This window comes from Pelophylax lessonae, assembly GCF_965119305.1.
Source record: "Pelophylax lessonae genome assembly, chromosome: 2".
In the NCBI taxonomy this organism is placed as follows: Eukaryota; Metazoa; Chordata; class Amphibia; order Anura; family Ranidae; genus Pelophylax; species Pelophylax lessonae.
The window spans coordinates 547,239,958-547,262,977 of NC_138769.1; the positions used below are offsets into that span (position 1 = coordinate 547,239,958).

Below are 23,020 nucleotides of genomic sequence, written 5' to 3' on the forward strand. Positions count from 1 at the left end.
CGCAGGAGAATTACTTTGAAATTACACTTTGCTAAATTATAAGGTAGGGAGTGTACAGCTTGTAAAACAGTGTAAATTTGCTGTCCCCTCGAAATAACTCAACACGACCATTAATGTCTAAACATTTGGCAACAAAAGTGACACCTAAGTGCAAATGTCCAATATGGGTCCAAAGTGTCAATATTTTGTGTGGCCACCATTATTTTGCAGCACTGCCTTAACCCTCTTGGGCATGGAGTTCACAAGAGCTTCACAGGTTGCCACTGGAGTCCTCTTCCACTCCTCCATGACGACATCACAGAGCTGGTGGATGTTAGAGACCTTGCGCTCCTTCACCTTCCGTGTGTGTTTGGGGTCATTATGTTGGAATACTGCCCTGCAGTCTAGTCTCTGAACTGAGAGGATCATGCTCTGCTTCAGCATGTCACAGTACATGTTGGTATTAATGGTTCCCTCAATGAACTGTAGCTCCCCAGTGCTGGCAGCACTCATGCAGCCCCAGGCCATGACACTCCCACCACAATGCTTGAGTGTAGGCAAGACACTTGTCTTTGTACTCCTCACCTGGTTGCTGCCACACACGCCTGACACCATCTGAACCAAATAAGTTTATCTTGGTCTTATCAGACCACAGGACATGGTTCCAGTAATCCATGTCCTTAGTCTTTCTTTAGAAGAGGCTTCCTTCTGGGATGACAGCCATAAGGACCAATTTGATGCAGTGTACGGCATATGGTCTGAGCACTGACAGGCTGATTTCCCACCCCTTCAACCTCTGCTGCAATGCTGGCAGCACTTAAAACGTTCCATTTCCCAAAGACAACCTCTGGATATGACGCTGAGCACATGCACTCAACTTCTTTGGTCGACCATGGCGAGGCCTGTTCTGAGTGGAACCTGTCCTGTTAAACAGCTGTATGGTCTTGGCCACCGTGCTGTAGCTCAGTTTCAGGGTCTTGGCAATCTTTTTAAAGCCTATGCCATCTTTATGTAGAGCAACAATTCTTTTTTTCAGATCCTCAGAGTTCTTTGCCATGAGGTGCCATGTTGAACTTCCTGTGACCAGCGTAAGAGAGTGAGAGCTATAACACCATATTTAACAAACCTGCTCCCCATTCACACCTGAGACCTTGTAACACTAACGAGTTACATGACACCGGGGAGGGAAAATGGCTAATTGGGCCCAATTTGGACATTTTCTACTTAGGGGTGTACTCACTTTTGTTGCCAGCGGTTTAGACAATTATGGCTGTGTGTTGAGTTATTTTGAGGGGACAGCAAATTTACACTGTTATACAACCTGTACACTCACCACTTTACATTGTAGAAAAGTGTAATTTCTTCAGTGTTGGCACATGAAAAGATATAATAAAATATTTTAAAAAATGTGAGGAGTGTACTTACTTTTGTGAGATACTGTACACACACATTTATATAAAAATTAAATGATGAGCAAGTTTCCTTACCTTTTCATTTTGTACAAGTTGCTTACGAATTGCCAAGTCCCTTCTAGAACACAGAGCTTTACAACAGGGCCCAAGATTACTGAGTAAGCCAGCTCTTTCCCTTCTTCTGAGTAGTGCAGCCATGTTTAGAGCTCCTAGCTCATGTTCAAACAAGTTTTCGGCTTCTAAATAAAATTAGGGTTGTTCAGTTTTTATTCAAAAGCAAAACAGAGCAGTGAAACAATTGTGAACATAAATGCCATAAAATGTACTACAAATTACAATTAACATATCCACAATGCACACAAAAGAAATTTAAAAAAGAATGATACACAGTGGGCCAAAATAAATGGAACATTACAGGTCCATTGTGCAAATATCTTCATCAGCGCAGCTAAAAATAAATGAATATTTATCATCAAATAATTATCCAAAAATATATATTGAGAGCGGATTGCTGCCTGTACTACAAAAATTAGTATTCACCTCACCCTAAATAATATCAATATAAAATTAGTACAGTGCAATCCTCGGTCTTTAAATTATTAGTGCAGTTATGTCGCCAAAAAAAATTGCTGCCTTTTAGGTCGCACAAGTGTGAATGGGGCCTAATACAGCTGGCACGGCTTGCAGTGCTATTTTATGTGAGTGAGCTATTTTTAGATTTTATATTAATAAATTAGTTCTGACAGAGAGCACTAGATGGTATGTGTTTTGTTTTATATGGCCGAATATTATGCGAGCGCCGCATTAAGGAGAGAGCAAGGTTTTGAAACGCCCAAGGATAGCTATCCAGATCTCAATATATCCTCCCCAACGGGGAACAGAGTATTTGGTGAGTTGCTAGAGAAAACTAATGGTGGATTACATGAGCACCTGTTTGATTTAAATTGATCGTTATACACAGAGGTGGCAAGAACTCTTGTTATAAGGATTGAACTATCTTTATTGGATGGCTTTCATTGTTTTGGACATTATGTAGATTTACCCATTTACTATATTTTTTCTGCAGTTTGCACAAGAATTTGGACATTCACTAGAAAGATTTTTTTTTTAATTTTTAAAGCTTTATAAATGGGATTTTTGACTTGCCATAAAATCCATTTCTCTGATGTCCATTGATGGACACAGTTCCTGATTCTTCTCAACCATTGGTTTATACTGCCTCCCACAGGAGTAGGACACTAGGCAGGAAAAAGTTCGACTACTCCTATGTGCAGTCCCAGGGGGTATACACCCATTCTCAGCTATAGGCACTCAGTTTTGTTACAAGCAGTGTCATAAGAAAGCCAACTTCACAGAGGGGTGAATGCTGTATCCATCAATAAACATCAGAGAAATGGATTTTACGGTAAGTCAAAAATCCCATTTTCTCTTTCGTTCATTGGCAGCTCCTGATTCTTCTTAACCACTGGGACGTCCCAAAGCAGTGTCACACATGAGGGGTGGGAAACGCAGAAAAAAATTCCCAAGGCTAACCATAGCCAACCAGGTAACACGGAGCTCAACCATAAACAACTGGAGCTTACCTGAAAGAAAACCATACACCCTCAAAGAGGACCAGGTCCTCTAAACAGCAGCCAAACAAAACCTTGCGGCCAACACATCCACTCTTCAAAAAACTGTGTAAAAGTGTGCACCGATGACCAGTGGCCGCCTTGCAAACCTGCGTCCCTGACACTGACGGGAAAGCCCAGGAGACACTAAATGCCCTAGTAGAGCGCGCCTTGAAAGGGAAAGGAGGAGCCTGACCCTTAATGCAATAAGCCTGAACCACCGTCTCATCCATCTGGAAATGGTCACAAAAGAAGCGGACAACTCTTTGTTAGATCAGTCCGTGAGCACAAATAGAGTCTGACTTCCTAAAAGACTCCGTAGCTGTCAGGTACACCCTAATTGCCCGAACCACATTGAAGGCATGCAATGTAATTTCCTTTAGACGTTTAGGCCTGGGACACAGGGGAGGCCACATAAGGTCTTCATTGAAATGACAGTCAGAGACCACCTTTTCGAGGTCCATCCGTGAGCCCAAATAGAGTGTCTTACTTTCTGAAAGACTCCGTAGCTGCCCAATTTCCCAGACCACATCTAAGGCATGCAAGGAAATTTCCTTTGGATGTTTAGGCCAAAGGAAACATCCTTTCCTTACAAAGGTTGTCAGAGATAACCTTTGGAAGGAATGACGGACAGAGGCAAAGCACCACCTTATCCTTGTGAATCATCATAAAGGTGGACAGGATAAAGCCACCAGTTCCGACACCCTGCGCGAAGAGGTGATAGCCACCAAAGAAGGCCACCTTCTGGGGCAGTGAAACCTACCGAATATTTTTAAAGGGAGGCTTCTGTAGAGCTGAAAGCACCACATTAAGATTCCAGGGCGGCAATGAAGCCCACACTGAAGGAACCAAATGTCGGACACCCTGAGGAAAACCAGGAAATATGTGGCAAAGGTCGTTGAAAAAAAGGCTGCCAAAAACCGATATCTAGCCCTTGATGGTACTCAAGGCCAATTTCAGTTCAAACCCCCCCCCCCCACTCCCCCCCTGTTGAAGGACGGTTAAGATCTGATCCACAGAGAAGGAGCGGGATGAACCCTGAGAGACTCACACCACACAATTTAAGTCTTCCACGTACGATGGTAGATCTTCCTAGAAGTAGATTTTCTAGCTTTTAACAGGGTAGGAAACACCGACTCAGACAAACCTCCATTCTTCAGCACCTGGCGTTCAACAGCCAAGCCGTCAAAGCAAACAACTCTAAAGCAGGATGGAAGATTGGTTCTTGTGACAGCAGATCCTCCCCGAGTGTAAGTCCCCAAGGAGCATCGGCGACCAGCCGTACCAGATCGATGTACAAAGTCCGGCGAGGCCCGTCTGGAGCCACTAGAATGACCGGAATCCCTTCTGCCTGGGTCCTGCACAGGAGTCGAGGCAGAAGTTTGAGAGGCTGGAACAAAACCAGTCAGCCCACCTTAGAATGCTGGCTACTTACCGAGCCACCAGGACACTTCTTGTGCCCCCTTGGCGATTGACATAGACCACGGCCATGGCATTGGCTGAATAAATTCATACCGTATACCCCTGAAGAGGAATTGTCCAATGAGCCAGACCAAGTCTGATCGCTCGAAGTTCCAGTACATTAATCGTCAATCTGGACTCTGTGCTGAGGACACCTTCCTGCCCGGACAGGCTTGCATCCATGACAACAAACGTCCAAAACATACATGGGGGAGAAGGATTTTCCCTGTCCAAGCGCTGGAGAATGAAGCCACCTCTAGAGACCGTGGATCCTTGTCCCATTTTACCAGAATCTCTTTTGCAGAGATCTTGTGTGGAAATGTGCAAACAGACCGTCTCGAAGGTGGACACCATCAGGCCCAGCATCTGGATGCAAGTCCGGAGGACAAAAATTGGGTGGCGCACAGACATGGTATAAATGCAAAAAAAACAAAACCCATGCAAGGTCAGCAAGGGGTGAATAGAAATTGGTTTATTCACAGTAACAGAAAAAATAAAGTAAATGGTAACCACCTGGTCCTGGATGCCGGCAAGGACGTTGATAAGGTCCCGAGTGAATCAAATGGGAACTGTTGTTGCTCTCTATTGTGGGGTATGCGAGCCCCTTGGATGGATGAAAAAATCCCTTGTAGAGTGAGGAGTGAAGCCCAATAAACTACTGCTGGTGCGTGTTGGCCGTAACACACAAGCGCCACGGACAGCACGGCTTCCGGGGATGACGTTCTTGGAAACCACTAACATTTGTTTGATGCGCCCCCACTATTCATTGACAATGTCAAAAAGTTCTGGACAGGGAAAAACCTTGCCCGATTTCTTGGATTTGCGGGTGCCAAGAGACACCTGCATCCCTGACGCTGTAAACTAATCCGCCATTTTTAAGTTTTCCAGCACCGACACGATAAGTGCCTCCACCAGCGCTTTCCCGTGCGGCAGCCGACGAGAACATATTCTCCTGTCAGAATGCAAAGACGCAGATCTACCAGGATGGAATGCGTCCGTGGCGGCCACATCTACCTCAGAATCTGAGGATACTATATATGCAGGTGAAGGCATAGGGCGCTTTTGGCATTTTTCTAAAACAAAATCCACTTTTGACACCAGATTTTCTAAAACTGCTGTAAAAGCAGACAGGGGCTGCGACCCTGAGGGGCACTGAGGGGGTCTGTAGGCGAGATTTGGTCCTGGTCACCGAGTACAAAAAAAGCAGTGTCACTTTCCGAAAAGTTGCAAAATACAAGATCCAGTCCCAGCCTAACAGCCTGCAGCAGGGTGATCGAGGAATACCTGCAGGGACCCCAGGAACATATCACCTAAAAACGGTCTAGAGCAGTGGTCCTCAACTCCGGTCCTCGGGGCCCACTAACAGGCCAGATTTTAATTATTACCTTGGGGAGATGCAGACTAGAATACTGCAATCACTGAGCAGCAAATGAGATCACCTGTGATGTAATTTAGTTATCTTGCAAACCTGGCCTGTTAGTGGGCCCCGAGGACCGGAGTTGAGGACCACTGGTCTGGAGGCTACAAGAACGTTCTGTGCAGAGATGAGAAACTATCTGACACAGGAACAGAAAAACACCTGGGTCATGCCTAGAGCCCCTAGCTTCTCCCTTCCTGTGCAGCGAGCGTGTAGTTCAAGAAAATGGCCGCCCATGCAATCCAATGAGAAACTTTTACATTGATGCAGAGCAGAAAACTACAGCAAAATGGTGGCTCCCATTGTGCGCCATGGGGTCTCCAGGACCCCCCAGGGGGGTCATCAGACAGTGGCATCTGGGGGTCCCCAGGAGACCCCGCCAGGACAAAACTGTGGGGAGAGAGGACAGGCCTAAGAGGGGCCTGGTATTACCGAGAGGCCAGGGGAACTGAGGAATACCCGAGGGTACGCCCACATCCACCCCGAGACCGCCAGAGAAATGGGGGGACACTTACCATATCATGGCATCAGGTGGGCGCCACTCCGAACAGACTACCTCTCCACCCGGGGTGGGGGTGCTGACGGCCAGGGGGTCCACTGCGACTCAGGGTATCCCAATTCGTGTGCGTCCCGGCGAGGTGTTTCAGTCGCAGGGCCAGCCCCCGTCCATCGGGGCTCTGTCGTAGAGAGGCCTAGTGCTGGACCAGAACCTCCTCACGCTCGGTGGCCAGGCTGGGAGACCTTAAGGATATAGTATAGCCAGTCTGAAACGCAGCCGGCTGTTGCTTGTAGTTCTCTCAGGAACACTAACTAAAAAAAAAAAATTCCTACAAAAAGGTTCCCAAAAAAAAAAATAGCTAAGACCGAAGTCCCAGCAGGGAACTAGGTCCTACTCCTAAACTAGGCAGAAAAACTGAAGGCTATAGCAGAGTATGTGGGTGTATGCCTGCAGGGACTGCCCCATAGGCGTGGTAAAGCTTTTTCCTGTCTAGTGTCGTACTCCTGTAGGGGGCAGCATAACCTAACGGTCAAGAAGAATACGACGCTGCGTCTGTCAATGAACGATAGAGAAAGACAGCGCTCCATAAATCATAACTTGTGGGATTTTCAAAAGGAGTGCCAAATAGAAAATGAGGGGTAGGGAAAATAACCCAAGGCTAAATATATGCATGGACGACCAAATGGCCGCCTTGCAAACTTGCGATATTGAAGCCTGATGAAAGGCCCAAGAAGTACTCAGCGCCCGAGTAGAATGCAACGTGACCGGGAAAGGTGGAACCTGACTATTAATGGAATAGGCCTTGATCCATCTGGACATGGTAGCCGAAGAAGCGGCCAGCCCTTTACTTGGTCGGTCCATAACCACAAAAAGCGAGTCTGACCTCCGAAAAGACCCGAATCGTACGAATCACATCCAAGGTATGCAAAGCAAATTCCTTGGGGTGTAAAGGTAACGGACCAGAGCATCAGCTCTTGTCCACCAGGTCTTTAAAAAGACAGGGAATCCTCCACCGGAAAAAAAGCATGGCTTTATTCCATCTGGAAACCTGAGAATCCACCACCGGTGGAACGGTCAGTTTTTTCAAAAGGATACCTCCTAGTGAAATGCTTAGGAATCGCAACCATGCGTTTCGGGAATCCCAACTGACTTGCGACAATCTCATCGAAATAGGCAAGAAAGGAGAACACTTTGGACGGTCTGTGGGTACCAAGTTGCACCGACGCAGTATTTGCTTTGTCTTCCAATTTTAAAGTTTCCTGCACTGATACAATCAATGCCTCCACAAGAGCCTATTCATGCGCGGCTGCGGTGGAAGAGGATTCATCCTCGCTGTCAGAGCACTCCGGGTGCATGAACGCAGACCCAGGGGGTTGACTCACATCCGCAGTGGCCAGATCCACCTCAGAATCTGAGGAGGCAGAGGAGACAGGTGAAGGCGGAGGGCGCTTCTTGCTAGGCCGCTTTGAAATGGCCATATCTACTTTTGACACTAATGACTGCAGGACCGCCGTCATGGCCGGCAGGGCAGACTGAGACCCAGAGGGTCCTACAGCTTCCAAGAGTGGGTCAGGTGGTGACACGTGCTCCAGGGCCTAGATAGTTAACACTGAGGCCGCCCGCAATATTGTGAAAAAAAGTGCAATAAAAACCCCATTTACCGCTGCAGCGGTAGTACTACAAGTCCCAGTGCACCAGCGGCGCTTATAGTAGGAGGGAATGTTATCCCGCAGGGACTCACCACCAACTTAGGGCAGGATACAGAGTGCCAGCTGCATGCCATGCGGCAATCAGAGAGAAGGAGGAAGGCGAAGAAGCCGCCACTAGAGACCCAATGCCGCATCACCGCTCCACAGGCTACAAAATGGCCTCCACATTGATTTCAATACGAATCTCCGAAAACATGTCCGCCAGACTACACAAACATGGCCGCCGAATCTGCAGAACAGCCATCCACAGCAAAATGACGGCGCGGCACCCAGGACCCCCCCAACGGCCCCTCAGGTACGCTTGGTCCGCCAGGAGAGCCCTAACAGGGACCCCTGTCATAACGGAATTTTTGTAAAATCTTACCGTAAAATTCCTTTCTCTGAGTCCTCCGACAGTCACCGCCCATTCACACAGTCTTCACTTATGGGGTATTGACTTCATCTCCACAGGAGTTTCTAGGCACAAGACTTGTAAAAGAATAAATCTACATAGTCACACACATGGGGGCTGTCCTACCAGTCCAATACCCCCCTGCAATAGCCATCCCAAATCAGTTTGGTCACAAGCAGTGAAAGTGTATAAAAAGACCCCAAAAAGAAGGACGGGGGAGAAAGGAATTTTAAGGTAAGATTTTACAAAAATTCCGTTTTCTCTTACGTCCTCCGACAGTCGCCGCCCATTCACAGTCTTCACTTATGGGGATGTCCCAAAGCAGTGTAGACATGAGGGGTGGGCAACGCAACCGCCAGAAAGGCAACGTAGTACCCACATCAGAGAAAGGAACCTTACATGTAGAAGAAGGTAACCTTCTGGGTATCAAAAAACAAAGGCTCAACATGAGCAACAACCCAGGAAAACAAATAACCAAGGGGAAAATAACCCCAACAGCTAGGAACCCGTACAAAAACCAGGGTTTCCTATGGAACAGTCGCACAGAGAACTTTGCGGCCAAAGGATGCATCAGCTGATGCCAGAACATCAATTTTGTAGAATTTTGAGAAAGTGTGCGCCGACGACCAATTCGCAGCCCTGCACACCTGGGCCACCGAGGCCTGATGCCGATAGGCTCAGGACGTACTCATCGCCCTGGTAGAGTGCGCCTTGACAGGGAAGGGAGGAAACCCATTCCCGCAACGAATAGGCCTGTACAATGGTCTGTCTGATCCATTTGGCAATGGTTGCTGCAGACGCAGCCATACCCTTCCGAGGTCCCTCAAGAAGGACAAATAGAGAATCCGACTTTCGAAAAGGATTCAGTCGACAGGTAAACCCTGATCGCTCGGACAACCAAGGAATGTAAGGCAACCTCTTTTGGATGCTTAGGATTCGCACAAAGCAAAGGCAAAACAATGTCCTCATTCAGGTGGAATTCCGAAACCACCTTCGGCAAGACAACGCCGCCAAATCTGACACTCTGGCGAGCAGAAGTGATCGCTACCAGGAACGCAACCTTCTTAGATAGCATGGGTAACGGAAGTTTCCTGAGGTTTTCAAAAGAGGAATGCTGCAACACGGACAGAACCAAGTTCAAGTCCCATGGAGGTAAGGGCTCCCTTCTAGGAGGGGCCAAGTGACGCACACCTTGGATAAAGGTGCGAATTAAGGAATGAGAAGACACAGGGCGCTGGAAAAGAACAGCCAGGGCAGATACCTGGCCTTTAATCATGGCCAACGCAAGGCGCTGGTCCACACCAGTCTGGAGGAAAGCCAACACCCTCGACACTGAGTAGGAATGAGGAAAGAAACCCCTGGACTCACACCAGGCAAAATAATCTTTCCATGTACGGTAATAAATTTTACCAGAAGAGGCTTTTCTAGCCTTGATCAAAGTAGGAATGACCTCTGAGGAGAGACCCCTGTCTCTCAGGACCTGGCTTTCAACAGCCAGGCCGTTAAAGCCAGCGACTGTAAAGCAGGATGGAAGATCGGTCCCTGAGATAGTAGATCTTCTCTTATTGGCAGCCGCCACGGAGGCTCTACGGCCAGGTGAAAGATGTCCGCATACCAGGACCGGCGAGGCCAGTCCGGCGTTACCAGAATCACCAGTGTTTGTTCCGAGGCCAACCTGCGAAGGAACCTGGACAACAACTGAATCGGAGGAAAGGCATATATCAGTTGATACTGATGCCAAGGCACCACCAGCGCATCCGAGGCGTCTGCCAGAGGATCGCGTGTTCTTGCCACGATCCTTTCCACCTTGTGGTTCAGCCGAGACGCGAACAGATCCACATCCGGGGATCCCCACTTCGCACACAGCATTTGAAAACACCTCGAGGTGTAGGGACCATTCCCCCTGGTCCAGGGTCTGGCGGCTCAGATAGTCGGCCTGCCGATTCCCCACACCCGGAATGTGAACTGCCGATATCGCTGGGACATGAGTCTCGGCCCAAGACAGAATACAGGTCACCTCCTGGGCCGCCCGGCACTCCTGGTGCCCCCTTGGTGGTTGATGTAAGCCACCGCAGTGGCATTGTCCGTCTGCACTCGCACAGGACGGCCCTGAAGACGATCCGACCAATGGAGCAGGCACAGCCTGATCGCTCTCAATTGCAAAATGTTTATCGGAAGGGAGGATTCCTCCACCGACCACGTGCCCTGGGCAGACAGGTTGCCCAGAACGTCACCCCAGCCCGACAGGCTGGCATCCGTGGTGATCACCGTCCACAGAATTGGCCGGAAGGACCTTCCGTCCGACACAGCCGGGGACTGAAGCCACCACAAGAGATCCATTCTGGTCTGGTGACTCAGAGACACCCTCAGGTCCAAGGACTGAGGTAGTCTGTCCCACCTGGTGAGGATCTCCGCTTGGAGAGATCGCGTGTGAAACTGTGCAAATGGTATTGCCTCGAAGGCCGACACCATCAACCCCAGGGACCGCAAACAGGTCCTGAGTGACGAGGATTTGTTGTCCCTGAGGGACCTGACCTTGTTTTGCAGAGTCCGGAGCTTGTCCTCCGGCAAGAACACCTTTGCTTGAGCAGAGTCCAAAACCATTCCCAGATACTGGAGACGAACCTTAGGCGACAAGGTCGACTTCTGAATGTTGATCGTCCAACCGAACTCCTGAAGCGGCTGGACCGTAGTGGACAGATCGCGCAGCAGGTTCTGACTGGCACTCTATCTTAACAGGAGATCGTCCAGATATCCCAAGACCACGATGCCCTGTGCCCGCAACAGGCCCAGAACAGGCGCCAACACTTCGGTAAAGACCCTTGGAGCCTATGTGAGACCGAAAGGTAACGCCACAAACTGGTAATGATCCTCCGCGATAACGAATCGGAGGTACCTCTGATGACCCTCGAAAATGGGGATGTGCAGATACGCATCCTTCAGGTCTATGGAGGCCAGGAACTCTCCCGGATTAAGGGAGGCCACCACTGAGCGGAGTGACTCCATGCGAAATTTTCGAACATGCACGAAGCGGTTCATCGCTTTTAAGTCCAGAATCGGACGCACTTCGCCCTCCTTTCTGGGCACAGTGAACAGATTTGAATAGAAACCCCGAAACCTGTCCCGATGAGGCACCGGGACAATCACCACCCCCTGAGCGAGAAGATCCTGCACCGACTGATTCAGGTCCTGTAACCGCCCTGGGGTCAAATGAAGATTTGAGGGAAAGAATCTGTTCGCCGGCCGTGAAAGAAATTCGATCTTGTACCCTGACCGAATGATTTCCTGAACCCACCTGTCCGTGATTCGGAGTAGCCAAGGTTGTAGGAAACCGTGCAAACGTCCCCCCACCCCTGTAACGGGTGAGGGCGCCCCTTCAGGCAGTGGCGGACTGAGCCGCCGTACCGGCCTGGCCGGATTTTTGTTTGCCAAACCAGGGCTTTTTCTGGCCACCTTGACCCTTGAAGGGTTTTCCCTTGTTCTGCGCCCTGAAGGCACGAAAGGACCCTTGAGTAGGTTTAAAGGACGGGCACCGCTTACCGCAGAAAAACTTGCCCTTAGGATTCTGGGGGAGCAGAGTGCTCTTACCCCCCCGTGACTGCTTTAACCAATTCGTCCAAGGATTCCCCAAAAAGGCGAGACCCCGCATAGGGGATGTCAGCCACCGTCTTCCTGGATTTTTGGTCAGCCGACCAGCATTTTGACCAGATTAAGTGACGGTTAATCACAGCGACACTGGACAGCCGTATCGCCAAGGGGGCCTCATTCAGAGCCGCATCGCACAAATACATGACCCCACGATGAATCTGTTCCACCATTTCAACAGTAGTGGGGGGGAGCAGTCGGCCATGAGTGTGCGTTTGAGCACCTTGGTCCAATCCACCACAGCCTGAGCCACCATTACAGAGGCAAAAATAGGCTTGAGCATGGAACCCGCCACCATGTAGGAATGACGGGCAAGAGACTCCAGTCTCCTATCAGTAGGATCCCTAAACAACGGGGAGTCCTCAGTGGGTAGCAGGGTAGACTTGTTCAACCTGGCCAACGTGTGATCCACTTGAGGAGGCACACACCAGCGCGCAGCCGTAGTAGCCGCAAAAGGGTAGAGAAGTTGAAACTTCTTAGGCACCACGAAGGTGCGTTTTAAATTACGCCATAGCTCATTCACCTTATAGTGAAACTCTGCGGGGCAAGGAAAAACCTGCGCCGTCTTGCGGGTCCTGTGTTTACCAAAAGAGGACAACGCCCGGAGGAGTGGGCTCATCCTCCAAATGTAGTGTTTCCTTCACTGCTAGGATCAACTCATCCATAGCTGCGCGTTTCTCGGGCGACCCAGGGGGGGATTCATCCACCCCTGCAAGCTCCGCCTCCCCCTCAGACTCTTGCGGGTCCTGAGAAGAGGGAGACCCCGAAAGGGCCACGCTACCCACAGCAACCATGTCACACTCAGAATCAGAAGAAAAGGAAATCCTAGGCCTTTTCCTAGCAGCACGTTCAGACATCAGCACATCCGTTTTTGACGCCAAAGTTGCCACAATAGCAGCCAAATCAGTCTGGTTAGAGGATGCAGTGGACCCTGAATCCCCCACCAAGGCTGGCGGGAATTTGCTGTCCTGGGATTCCATAATAGAAAAGAAAAGCTTTTTTTTTTTTTTTTTTTTTTTTTGAAACTGGCCATTTAAGTGCGCTGCGGACCCCTCCCCAGCACACCGCTATAAGACTGATACACAGAGCCCCCGCAGGGATAAAACTGACCAGGAAGATTGCACAAGGCAGGGCAGGAAAAAAGACAGCAGGACAGAACCCCATAAAGTGTTACCAGCTCCTTCGGTCGCTCCTGTGAGAAAGGAGGAAGTGATGTCACCGCTGGAGGCTGAAACAGGCTGCAGGCCAAGGGAAAATGGATGCCTATGGAAACTAATGGGAGGCTTCGGCAAGATGGCCGCCGACATGTGCTCGGAACGATCGCTTTGCAACACACAAGATGGCGCCGCAAGGCACGAAAATACACTGCATGCTGTAGGAGCGCCCACAGTGAAGTCAGACATGCTGCCCACATTTAAAATGGCGGACCGGCGGTTTTTAACCCCGCAGCGGTCGCCGCATGTGTCTGCATCCCCAAGCATCCTAAAGTGACATTAGGAGAGGGACCCCCAAAACCCCACACAGCGCTGCTGTGAGAGAATAAACACCTGCGCAGGGACCGGGATCAGGGAGCCCAAAATGCACAGACACAGGGGATACCACAGACACACAGGACTGCTGACCCCAGATAGAGGCCCCACATAAAATGTACTTACCTGTACCCGATGGCGTGGGGTGCCTCACCTCAAGCGGGAAACCGCCCACCCTCAGATGGCAGGGGAGTGCCGCCAGCCAAAAACGCAGGACACTAGTAGTGCACGGACGAACCTATGCTGTGTCCAGTGAGGTAGCCACCTCACCTGGCTGCATCCCTGATGAACAGGGATGGGTCGTTTATGAGGCCAGGGCGAACACATAGACTGCGATACGCTCGATGGTGGGCTGGGATTCCATCTGACCCTCTGTCCTGGAGAACCAGGACGGTCAGTACGATTCCCGACTCCGCAGACGCCGTCTTCATCCGAAGATCAACTAAAATAAACAGCTAGCAAAGTAAAGAAAAAATGACATCTTTTGAAAATAAATCATAAAAGAAAAAGAGAGAAGGCTGAGACTGTAGCCTCAGCACAGGAAGCCTATCCACTCCTGAAGCTACGCAGAAGACAAACTGATTTGGGATGGCTATTGCAGGGGGGTATTGGACTGGTAGGACAGCCCCCATAGGTGTGACTATGTAGATTTATTGTTCTTTTACAAGTCTTATGCCTAGAAACTCCTGTGGAGATTAAGTCAATACCCCATAAGTGAAGACGGTGTGAATGGGCGGCGACTGTCGGAGGACGTAAGAGAAAAATGTTTTTAATGAGCCGCCAGCTATGCGCTCCCAAACCCCCCCCCCCCTCCAAGGGAAGGGCCCGCTTCCATCCCAACATTTTCCCAGAGGAGAAAGAATAGGGACACTACTTACCACACCTGGGAACCAAGCAGGCACCACTCCAGGGCTGGCTAGGGCTATGCGTCCTAGCGAGGTGTTTCACTCGCCTGCCAGCCCCCGTCCAGTGGGGCTACGTCGTGATCAACCTAGCGTGGAGCTAAAGTTGGGTCGCGCTCGCTGGCCAGACTGGGAAGACCGTAAGGATGTAGGATATCCAGCACGTCGCCTAGTCCGGCAGTTGATTGTAGTTATCACAGAAATAGAAAATAATAAAAGAAAAAAAAAAGTTAATTTCAAAAAAGGAAAAAATGCCAGGATCAGAGATCCCAGCAAGGAACTAGGTCCTTACTCCTGACTAGGCAGAAAAAAAACTGAAGACCTAATAGCAGGAAGTGGGAGTTATACCACCCTAGGACTGCCCTAGGGGCGTAGTCAAATTTGTTTCCGCCTAGTTCTACTCCTATGGAGAGCAGCATAACCCAAGGGTCAAAGAAGATATGGAGCTGTGTCCACCAATGAACAAAAGAGAAATAGTTATAGCTCTCTATAAATATATATATATATATATATATATATATATATATATATATATATATATATATATATATATACACACACATACATACATACATACATACACACACACACACACACATATACATACATATACACACACACATATATATATATATATACACATACATACATACAGTACAGACCAAAAGTTTGGACACCTTCTCATTCAAAGAGTTTTTTTTTTGTTTTCATGAATATGAAAATTGTAGAGTCACACTTCAAGAGGTAGTCACCTGAAATGGTTTTCACTTCACAGGTGTGCCCTGTCAGGTTTAATAAGTGTGATTTCTTGCCTTATAAATAGGGTTGGGACCATCAGTTGTGTTGTGCAGAAGTCAGGTGGATACACAGCTGATAGTCTTACTGAATAGACTGTTAGAATTTGTATTATGGCAAGAAAAAAGCAGCTAAGTACAGGAAAACGAGTGGCCATCATGAAGGTCAGTCAGTCCGAAGAATTGGGAAAACTTTGAAAGTGTCCCCAAGTGCAGTCACAAAACCATCAAGCGCTACAAAGAAACTGATTCACATGCGGACCGCCCCAGGAAAGGAAGACCAAGAGTCACCTCTGCTGCGGAGGATAAGTTCACCTGAGTCACCAGCCTCAGAAATCGCAGGTTAACAGCAGCTCAGATTAGAGACCAGGTTAATGGCACACGGAGTTCTAGCAGCAGACATCACTAGAACAACTGTTAAGAGGAGACTGTGTGAATCAGGCCTTCATGGTAGAATATCTGCTAGGAAACCACTGCTAAAGAAAGGCAACAAGCAGAAGAGACTTGTTTGAGCTAAAGAACACAAGGAATGGACATTAGACCAGTGGAAATCTGTGCTTTGGTCTGATGAGTCCAAATTTGAGATCTTTGGTTCCAACCACCGTGTCTTTGTGTGACAAAGAAAAGGTGAACGGATGGACTCTACATGCCTGGTTCCCACCGTGAAGCATGGAGGAGGAGGTGTGATGGTGTGGGGGTGCTTTGCTGGTGACACTGTTGGGGATTTATTCAAAAATTGAAGGCATACTGAACCAGCATGGCTACCACAGCATCTTGCAGCGGCATGCTATTCCATCCGGTTTGCGTTTAGTTGGACCATCATTTATTTTTCAACAGGACAATGACCCAAAACACACCTCCAGGCTGTGTAAGGGCTATTTGACCAAGAAGGAGAGTGATGGGGTGCTGCTCCAGATGACCTGGCCTCCACAGTCCCCGGACCTGAACCCAATCAAGATGGTTTGGGGTGAGCTGGACCGCAGAGTGAAGGCAAAAGGGCCAACAAGTGCTAAGCATCTCTGGGAACTCCTTCAAAACTGTTGGAAGACCATTTCAGGTGGCTACCTCTTGAAGTGTGACTCTACAATTCTCATAGTCATGAAAATAAAGAAAAAACTCTTTGAATGAGGTGTGTCCAAACTTTTGGTCTGTACCGATATATATATATATATATATATATATATATATATATATATATATATATATATATATATAGGGCATAATTTAACTTAAGTGAAGGCCTGTTTTAAGGACGTGTTTAAGTACTGCTCACCTGCCTCCCCTTGTGGGAGCAGGTACAAATTTCTGACAGCTAACCGCTCCCACAATTCTTGGAATTCTGGGAGCAAGTGGACCTAAGTACTGGGGACTCTGGAACAAGCCAAGTATTTGTTTTTTTTAAGATCATCCCCTAAACAAAAACAATCATACCTAAACAATTTGATTCATGATGCGCCCGTAATACAGGTTTAAATATAAAAGCACTTACCATTAGGTTTTTCTATAGCTTGCTGGCAGGTTTCTTTAACTTTACTGAACAAGTCAGGCCCAGCTAAACGTTTTGAAATGCCAACACGCAGTAGCACAGCGCCAGGTGTGAATTTTAGGAGGGCAGCACCAGATTCACGAGGTTCCTTTGCCTGCTTGGGCATTAGACTAGACCAGTCCACATCAATTACAGCCAGAGGATCTGTACAAGAACAACACAATTCCCATGCAAAAGTTTTAGATATTATACCTCATAATATAAATTAAAAGCAATTTTTATTTAGAAGTCATTTTATTCATTATTTTACATTTCAGAGTGGAATAGACGATCACCAAAACAAGAACATATTTCTTAAATGACAAAAATAGAACGTATTCTGCCATCGGCAAAGCAGATGAGCAGTTTAAAATTTGAACTTCTCAAATACAATAATAATATACGACTTGGTTCTCAAACATTTTACACAGTAGATACGAGCTAAAAAATTAGTATATTAAGTGACCTAAATAGGTGGAAAAAAGCAAGCACACTATAGATTTCTTATTTTTGGCATTCAAATACTATGACTTACCAAGATGACAACATTTCTGTTTCACAGCAATATTTTTTACTGAAATGACTAGGGCTGAAAACTGATTAAAAAAATAGTTGACAACTATTTCCATAATCGATTAGTTGGTCAGCCTACACACAGAATGCTTTATTTGTGTACATATCAGGAAATACAGTGAAGCACACATACAGCTCAGTACACTGTCCATACCTGTCAGAAGACACAGTACAGCACACATATAGCTCAGTACACAGTCCATATATATCAGTAAGTGCCTAAGAACTTGTAAATTTGAATGTGTGAGGAACAATGCCTCATGGGACATGTAGTCCCAGGCAGGAAGTGAGTGGTTCTAAAGGCAGAAGTTTTTTAGCTTGCTATAGGGACACTCTATACCAGGCATATGCAAACTGTGGCCCCTGCAGATGTTGTAGAACCACAAGTCCCATGAGGCATAGCAAGACCGACAGCCGCAAGCATGACACCAAGAGGCACTATAAATTGGATTTTCGTAAGAACTTACCAAAAAATCCTTTTCTCTGAGTCCTTTGACAGACGCAGCTCTCAATGCTTCTTCACTATTGGGTTATGCACCATCTACAGGAGTAGACTAGGCAGTAAAAACTTTTCACTCGACACGTCTATAGGGGCTGTCCCTCACAACATAACCCCAGACACACTGTGCTCTCAAATCAAGTTTCGTAGCAAGCAGTGGAAGAAGACAGAACCAGCCCCATTTTAGAGGCGCGGGAGCTGCGTCTGTCAAAGGACTCAGAGAAAAGGATTTTACGGTAAGTTCTTACAAAAATCAAATTTTCTCTATCATCCTTTGACAGACGCAGCTCTCAATGCTTCTTCACTATTGGGACGTCCCAAAGCAGTGTAGGCATGAGGGGTGGGAAAACACAACCAACTGTTAAAGTACATCCAAGGCTAAAAAGAAAAAAAAAAAAAAAAAAATGTAGCCAACTGGGAGACACAAAAAGCTCAAACCAAACCAACAGGAGCTTACCCCCAAACAAAAAATTCACCCCCATAAAAAGAAAACAAAGTCTCTTTGTCAAACAGCAGCCTGAAAAACCTTGCGGGCCAAAGGAAGCATCCGAGGATGCCAACAAATCTACCTTGTAGAATTTGGTAAAAGTGTGCACAGACGACCAAGTCGCAGCTTCACACACCTGAGCAACAGAAGCCTGATGGCGAAAAGCCCATGAGGAACTCAGTGCTGTAGTAGAATGCGCCCTCACAGGGAAAGGAGGAACCTGACCCCTTAATGAATAGGCCTGAACAATTGTCTGCCGGATCCATTTTGATATGGTCACAGCAGACACAGCCGAACCCTTACAAGATCCCTCGGGAAGGACAAACAAGGAATCAGACGCCCAAAAAGACTCCGTGGCTGACAGGTAAACCCCGATCGCCCGAACCACATCCAGCGAATGCAAAGCAAATTCCTTGGGATGCTTGAGTTTAGCACAGAGTGAAGGCAAGACAATATCTTCATGGAAGTGGAAAGCAGACACGCCCTTAGGGAGAAAAGACTGATTAGGTTGTAGAACAACCTTATCCCTATGAACGACCAAATAAGGTGAACGGCATGACAGAGCCGCCAACTCAGACACACTCTGCAAGCAGAAGTGATAGCCACCAAAAAGGCAACCTTCTGAGACAACAAGGGCAAAGATAGCTCCCTTTTCAAAGGGAGGCCGTTGAAGAACGGACAACACCAAATTCAGATCCCAAGGCGGCAAAGGGGATCTCTTTGGTGGACCCAGATGACGCACCCGTTGAATAAAGGTGCGGATCAAGGAATTAGAAGCCAGGGAATGTTGGAGTAAATGGCTAAGACCGACACCTGACCTTTAAATCGTACCTAAAGCCAAGCGTTGCTCAACTCCCTTCTGCAAGAAGCATAGGACCCTCGACACCGGAAACGAGCAAGGATGCAAATTTTGTGACTCACACCAGCCAATATACATCTTCCAAGTACAATGATAAATCTTCCTGGAAGTAGCCTTCCTAGCTCTCAACAAAGTAGGAATCACAGAATCAGGTGTCTCTCAACACCTGGCCTTCAACAGCCACACCGTTAAAGCCAGAGATCGTAAAGCAGGATGGAAGACCGGCCCTTGAGACAGCAGATCCTCTCTCAGAGGCAGTCGCCAGGGAGGCTCGACGACCATCTTTACCAGGTCTGCATACCAAGACCTGCAAGGCCAGTCTGGGGCCAACAGAATCACCGGCACCTGTTCCACCGCCAACCTGTGGAGGAATCTTGACAAGAGCTGTATTGGAGGAAAGGCATAGATCAGCTGATATCGGTTTCAAGGCACCACCAACGCGTCTGTGGCGACGGCCAGAGGGTCTCAAGCCCTGGCCACCAACCGATCTACCTTTTTTTCAGAGGAGACGCGAACAGATCCACCTCCTGAGTTCCCAGTCGGGCAGACAGGAGGCGGAAAAAAATCCGGATGCAGGAACCATTCCCCCTGAAACTAACATTGTTAAAAATAAAAACTGAGACCGGAGTCCCAGCGGGAAACCTAGGTCCTACTCCTTGACTTGGCAGCAAGAAACTGATTTGAAAGCACAGTGTGTCTGGGGTTTTTTCGTGAGGGACAGCCCCTATAGGCGTGTCAAGTGAAAAGTTTTCACTGCCTAGTCTACTCCTGTAGATGGCGCATAACCCAATACTGAAGAAGCATTGAGAGCTGTGTCTGTCAAAGGACGAAAGAGAAAATTCCCTAGGCTAAACAGTAGCCAACAAGGCAACAGGAGCTCAACCAAAAAAACTGGAGCCCACCTGAAAAAAACAATATACCCTCAAAGAGGATCAAGTCCTCTAAACAGCAACTTGCGCTCTGGCCACAAACCTTTCCACCTTCTTGTTGAGACAAGACGAGAACAGATCCACGTCCGGAGTCCCCCACCGGGCGCACAGGAGCCTTAACACCTCCGGATGCAGGGACCATTCCCCCTGATCCAAGGACTGACTCAGTTAGTCCGCCTGCCAGTCCTCCACTCCAGGAATGCGAACAGCAAAGACAGCCGGAACATATGCCTCAGCCACTTCCTTAGCTGCCCGGGCACTCCTGGTGCCCCCTTGGGGATCGATGTAAGCCGCAGCGGTGGCATTGTCGGTTTGAACCCGAACCGGGCGACCGCGCAACTGAGTCGCCCAATGGAGCAGGCAAAGTTTTATCTCCCTGAGCTCCAGAACATTGATCGGCAAGGAGGATACCTCAGACGCCCATGTCCCCTGGGCACAAAGAGTGTCCAGTACTCCACCCCAGCTTATCAGGCTGGCATCCATTCTGATCCCCTTCCACAACAGGGGCAGAAAGGACTTGCCCTGGTTCAGAGTGGGTGACAGAAGCCACCACGAAAGCTCCGTCCTCAAGAGACTGCTGAAACAAACCATTCTGTCCAAGGACAGGAGATTCCTGTTCCATTTGGCAAGAATCTCTGCTTGCAGAGTCCTTGTGTGAAACTGGGCAAACGGGATCGACTCGAAAGCTGAAACCATCAGCCCCAGGGACCTCATGCAGGTCCGCAGTGAGGAGAGATTGTTGTCCCTGAGGGACCTGATCTCACCCTGCAACATCTGGAGTTTTTCCTCTGGGAGAAAAACCTTCGCCTGAGCAGAGTCCAGGACCATTCCCACATACTAAAGACGTACTGACGGGAGTCAGTGCCGACTTCTGGAAGTTGATGGTCCACCTAAACTGGAGCGTCTGAACCGTGACCGTCATATCGCCCGACATCGTGGCACACGAGCTCGTCCTCAACAAGAGATCGCCCTGGTAACCGAGGACAGCAATCCCCTTCTTGCGCAGTAGAGCCAGCACCGGGGCCAAAACCTTGGTGAAGACCCTGGGAGCCGAAGCTAGACCAAAGGTTAATGACACAAATTGAAAGTGCTCCTCTGCCACTGCGAAGTGGAGATACCGCTGATGACCTTTGTAGATAGGGATGTGCAGATACGCATCCTTTAAATCAATGGAGGCCAGAAAATCCCCTTGACGTAAAGACACCACCACCAACCGGATGGATTCCATCCGGAACTTCTCCACAACCTGCGCACGCTCGTAGGCCAGGCTGGGGTACTATAAGGATCTAGATTATCCAGTGTGAAGCCCAGCCCGGCTGTCACTTGAAGTTCTCCAGGAGGATCCACCTGACTAGCTAGCATTAGTGAGAAAATAAAACAAAACATTTTTCAAAGAAAAAATAAAAACTGAGACCGGAGTCCCAGCAAGGTATCCTAGGACCTGCTCCTGAGCTAGGCAGCAAGAAACTGATTAGTAAGCTCTAAGTGTCTAAGGGTAATGTCGAGAGGGACAGCCCTTAAGGTGTGTCTAGTTAAAGCTTTTTAATGAAGTTTCACTACCTTGCCTGCTCCTGCAGAGGGTGCCATTACCCAATAGTGATGAAACTTCGAAGAGGCTGCGTCTGTCGGAGGACGTAAGAGAAAACAGACTGGTGGACCTGGTCAGACTCATGTGAAAGGAGCCTAATGACATTTGAGATGCTTAATAATCACAATGTTAACATGTTTTGGCATGCAGTTTAATAACGAATATTATTGTGAATGCAAGTGCAGTGCACACATCTGCATTTAATTTACATAGCATACATCTGACAGGTCTTATGTTCCCGTTTGTAGTGTGCCCTGTAGTGTAAATGTGCTTTAATCCCTTGTTCACCAAGGTACAGTACTGTGCAAAAGTTTTAGGCAGGTGTGAAAAAATGCTGTAAATTAAAAAAGCTTTCAGAAATAGAAGTGGTAAAAGTTTATCAATTAACAAAATAGAAAGTAATGAACAGAAGGGAAATCCAAATTAAATCAATATTTGGTGTGACCACCCTTTGCCATCAAACCAGCATCAATTCTTCTAGGCACACAGAGACTTGGTAGGTAGATTGCTTCAAACATCTTGAAAAACTAATCTTTTGTGGATGTAGGCTGCCTCAAATCCTATTTTTGTAATCCCACAGAGACTTGATTTTGAGATCAGAGCTCTGTGGGGCCCAAACCATCACTTCCAGGACTCCTTGTTCTTCCTTATGCTGAAGATAGTTCTTAATGACTTTGGCTGCATGCTTGAGGTCATCATCCTGCTGCAGAATAAATTTGGGGCCAGTCACATGCCTCCCTAATGGTATGGCATGAGGCAGTTTGTTCGTGAAGGACTGGGGAGTGGTACAATAATAGGTGTCTGAAGGCAACAGTGAAGCATGGTGGAGGTTCCTTGCAAGTTTGGGGTTGCATTTCTGCAAATGAAGTTCGAGATTTGGTCAGGATCAGTGGTGTCCTCAATGCTGAGAAATACAGGAAGATACTTATCTATCATGCCATACCATGGGGGAGGTGTGCGATTGGTCCTAAATGTATTCTGCAGCAGGACAACAATGCCAAACATACAGCCAGTCATTCAGAACTAGCGTAAAGAACAAGAAGTCCTGGGAATGATGGTTTGGCCCCCACAGAGCCCAGATCTCAATATCGAGTCTGACTAGGATTACATGTGGAAAAAGATTAATAATTGATGCCATTTTGGAGGGAAAGTGTGGTCACACCAAATATTTACTTTCCATTTTGGTAAATGATAAAATTAAAGTATTAACAC

At 47.9% G+C, this 23,020-nt stretch overlaps 1 protein-coding gene across 7 annotated transcripts in view; it reads right to left on the reverse strand.

Annotated features, from left to right (window-relative positions):
* The window catches only part of ZC3H13 (zinc finger CCCH-type containing 13), a 179,051-nt gene that overhangs the window by 17,234 nt on the left and 138,797 nt on the right, over positions 1-23,020 (reverse strand). For all 7 annotated transcript variants that reach the window (XM_082247570.1, XM_082247569.1, XM_082247568.1 and 4 more), the window contains 2 exons: positions 16,838-17,038; positions 1,467-1,630 (listed from right to left, as the gene is read on the reverse strand). In XM_082247570.1, the coding sequence (XP_082103696.1) occupies positions 1,467-1,630; positions 16,838-17,038 (365 nt within the window). The remainder of the gene's footprint in view (positions 1-1,466; positions 1,631-16,837; positions 17,039-23,020) is intronic.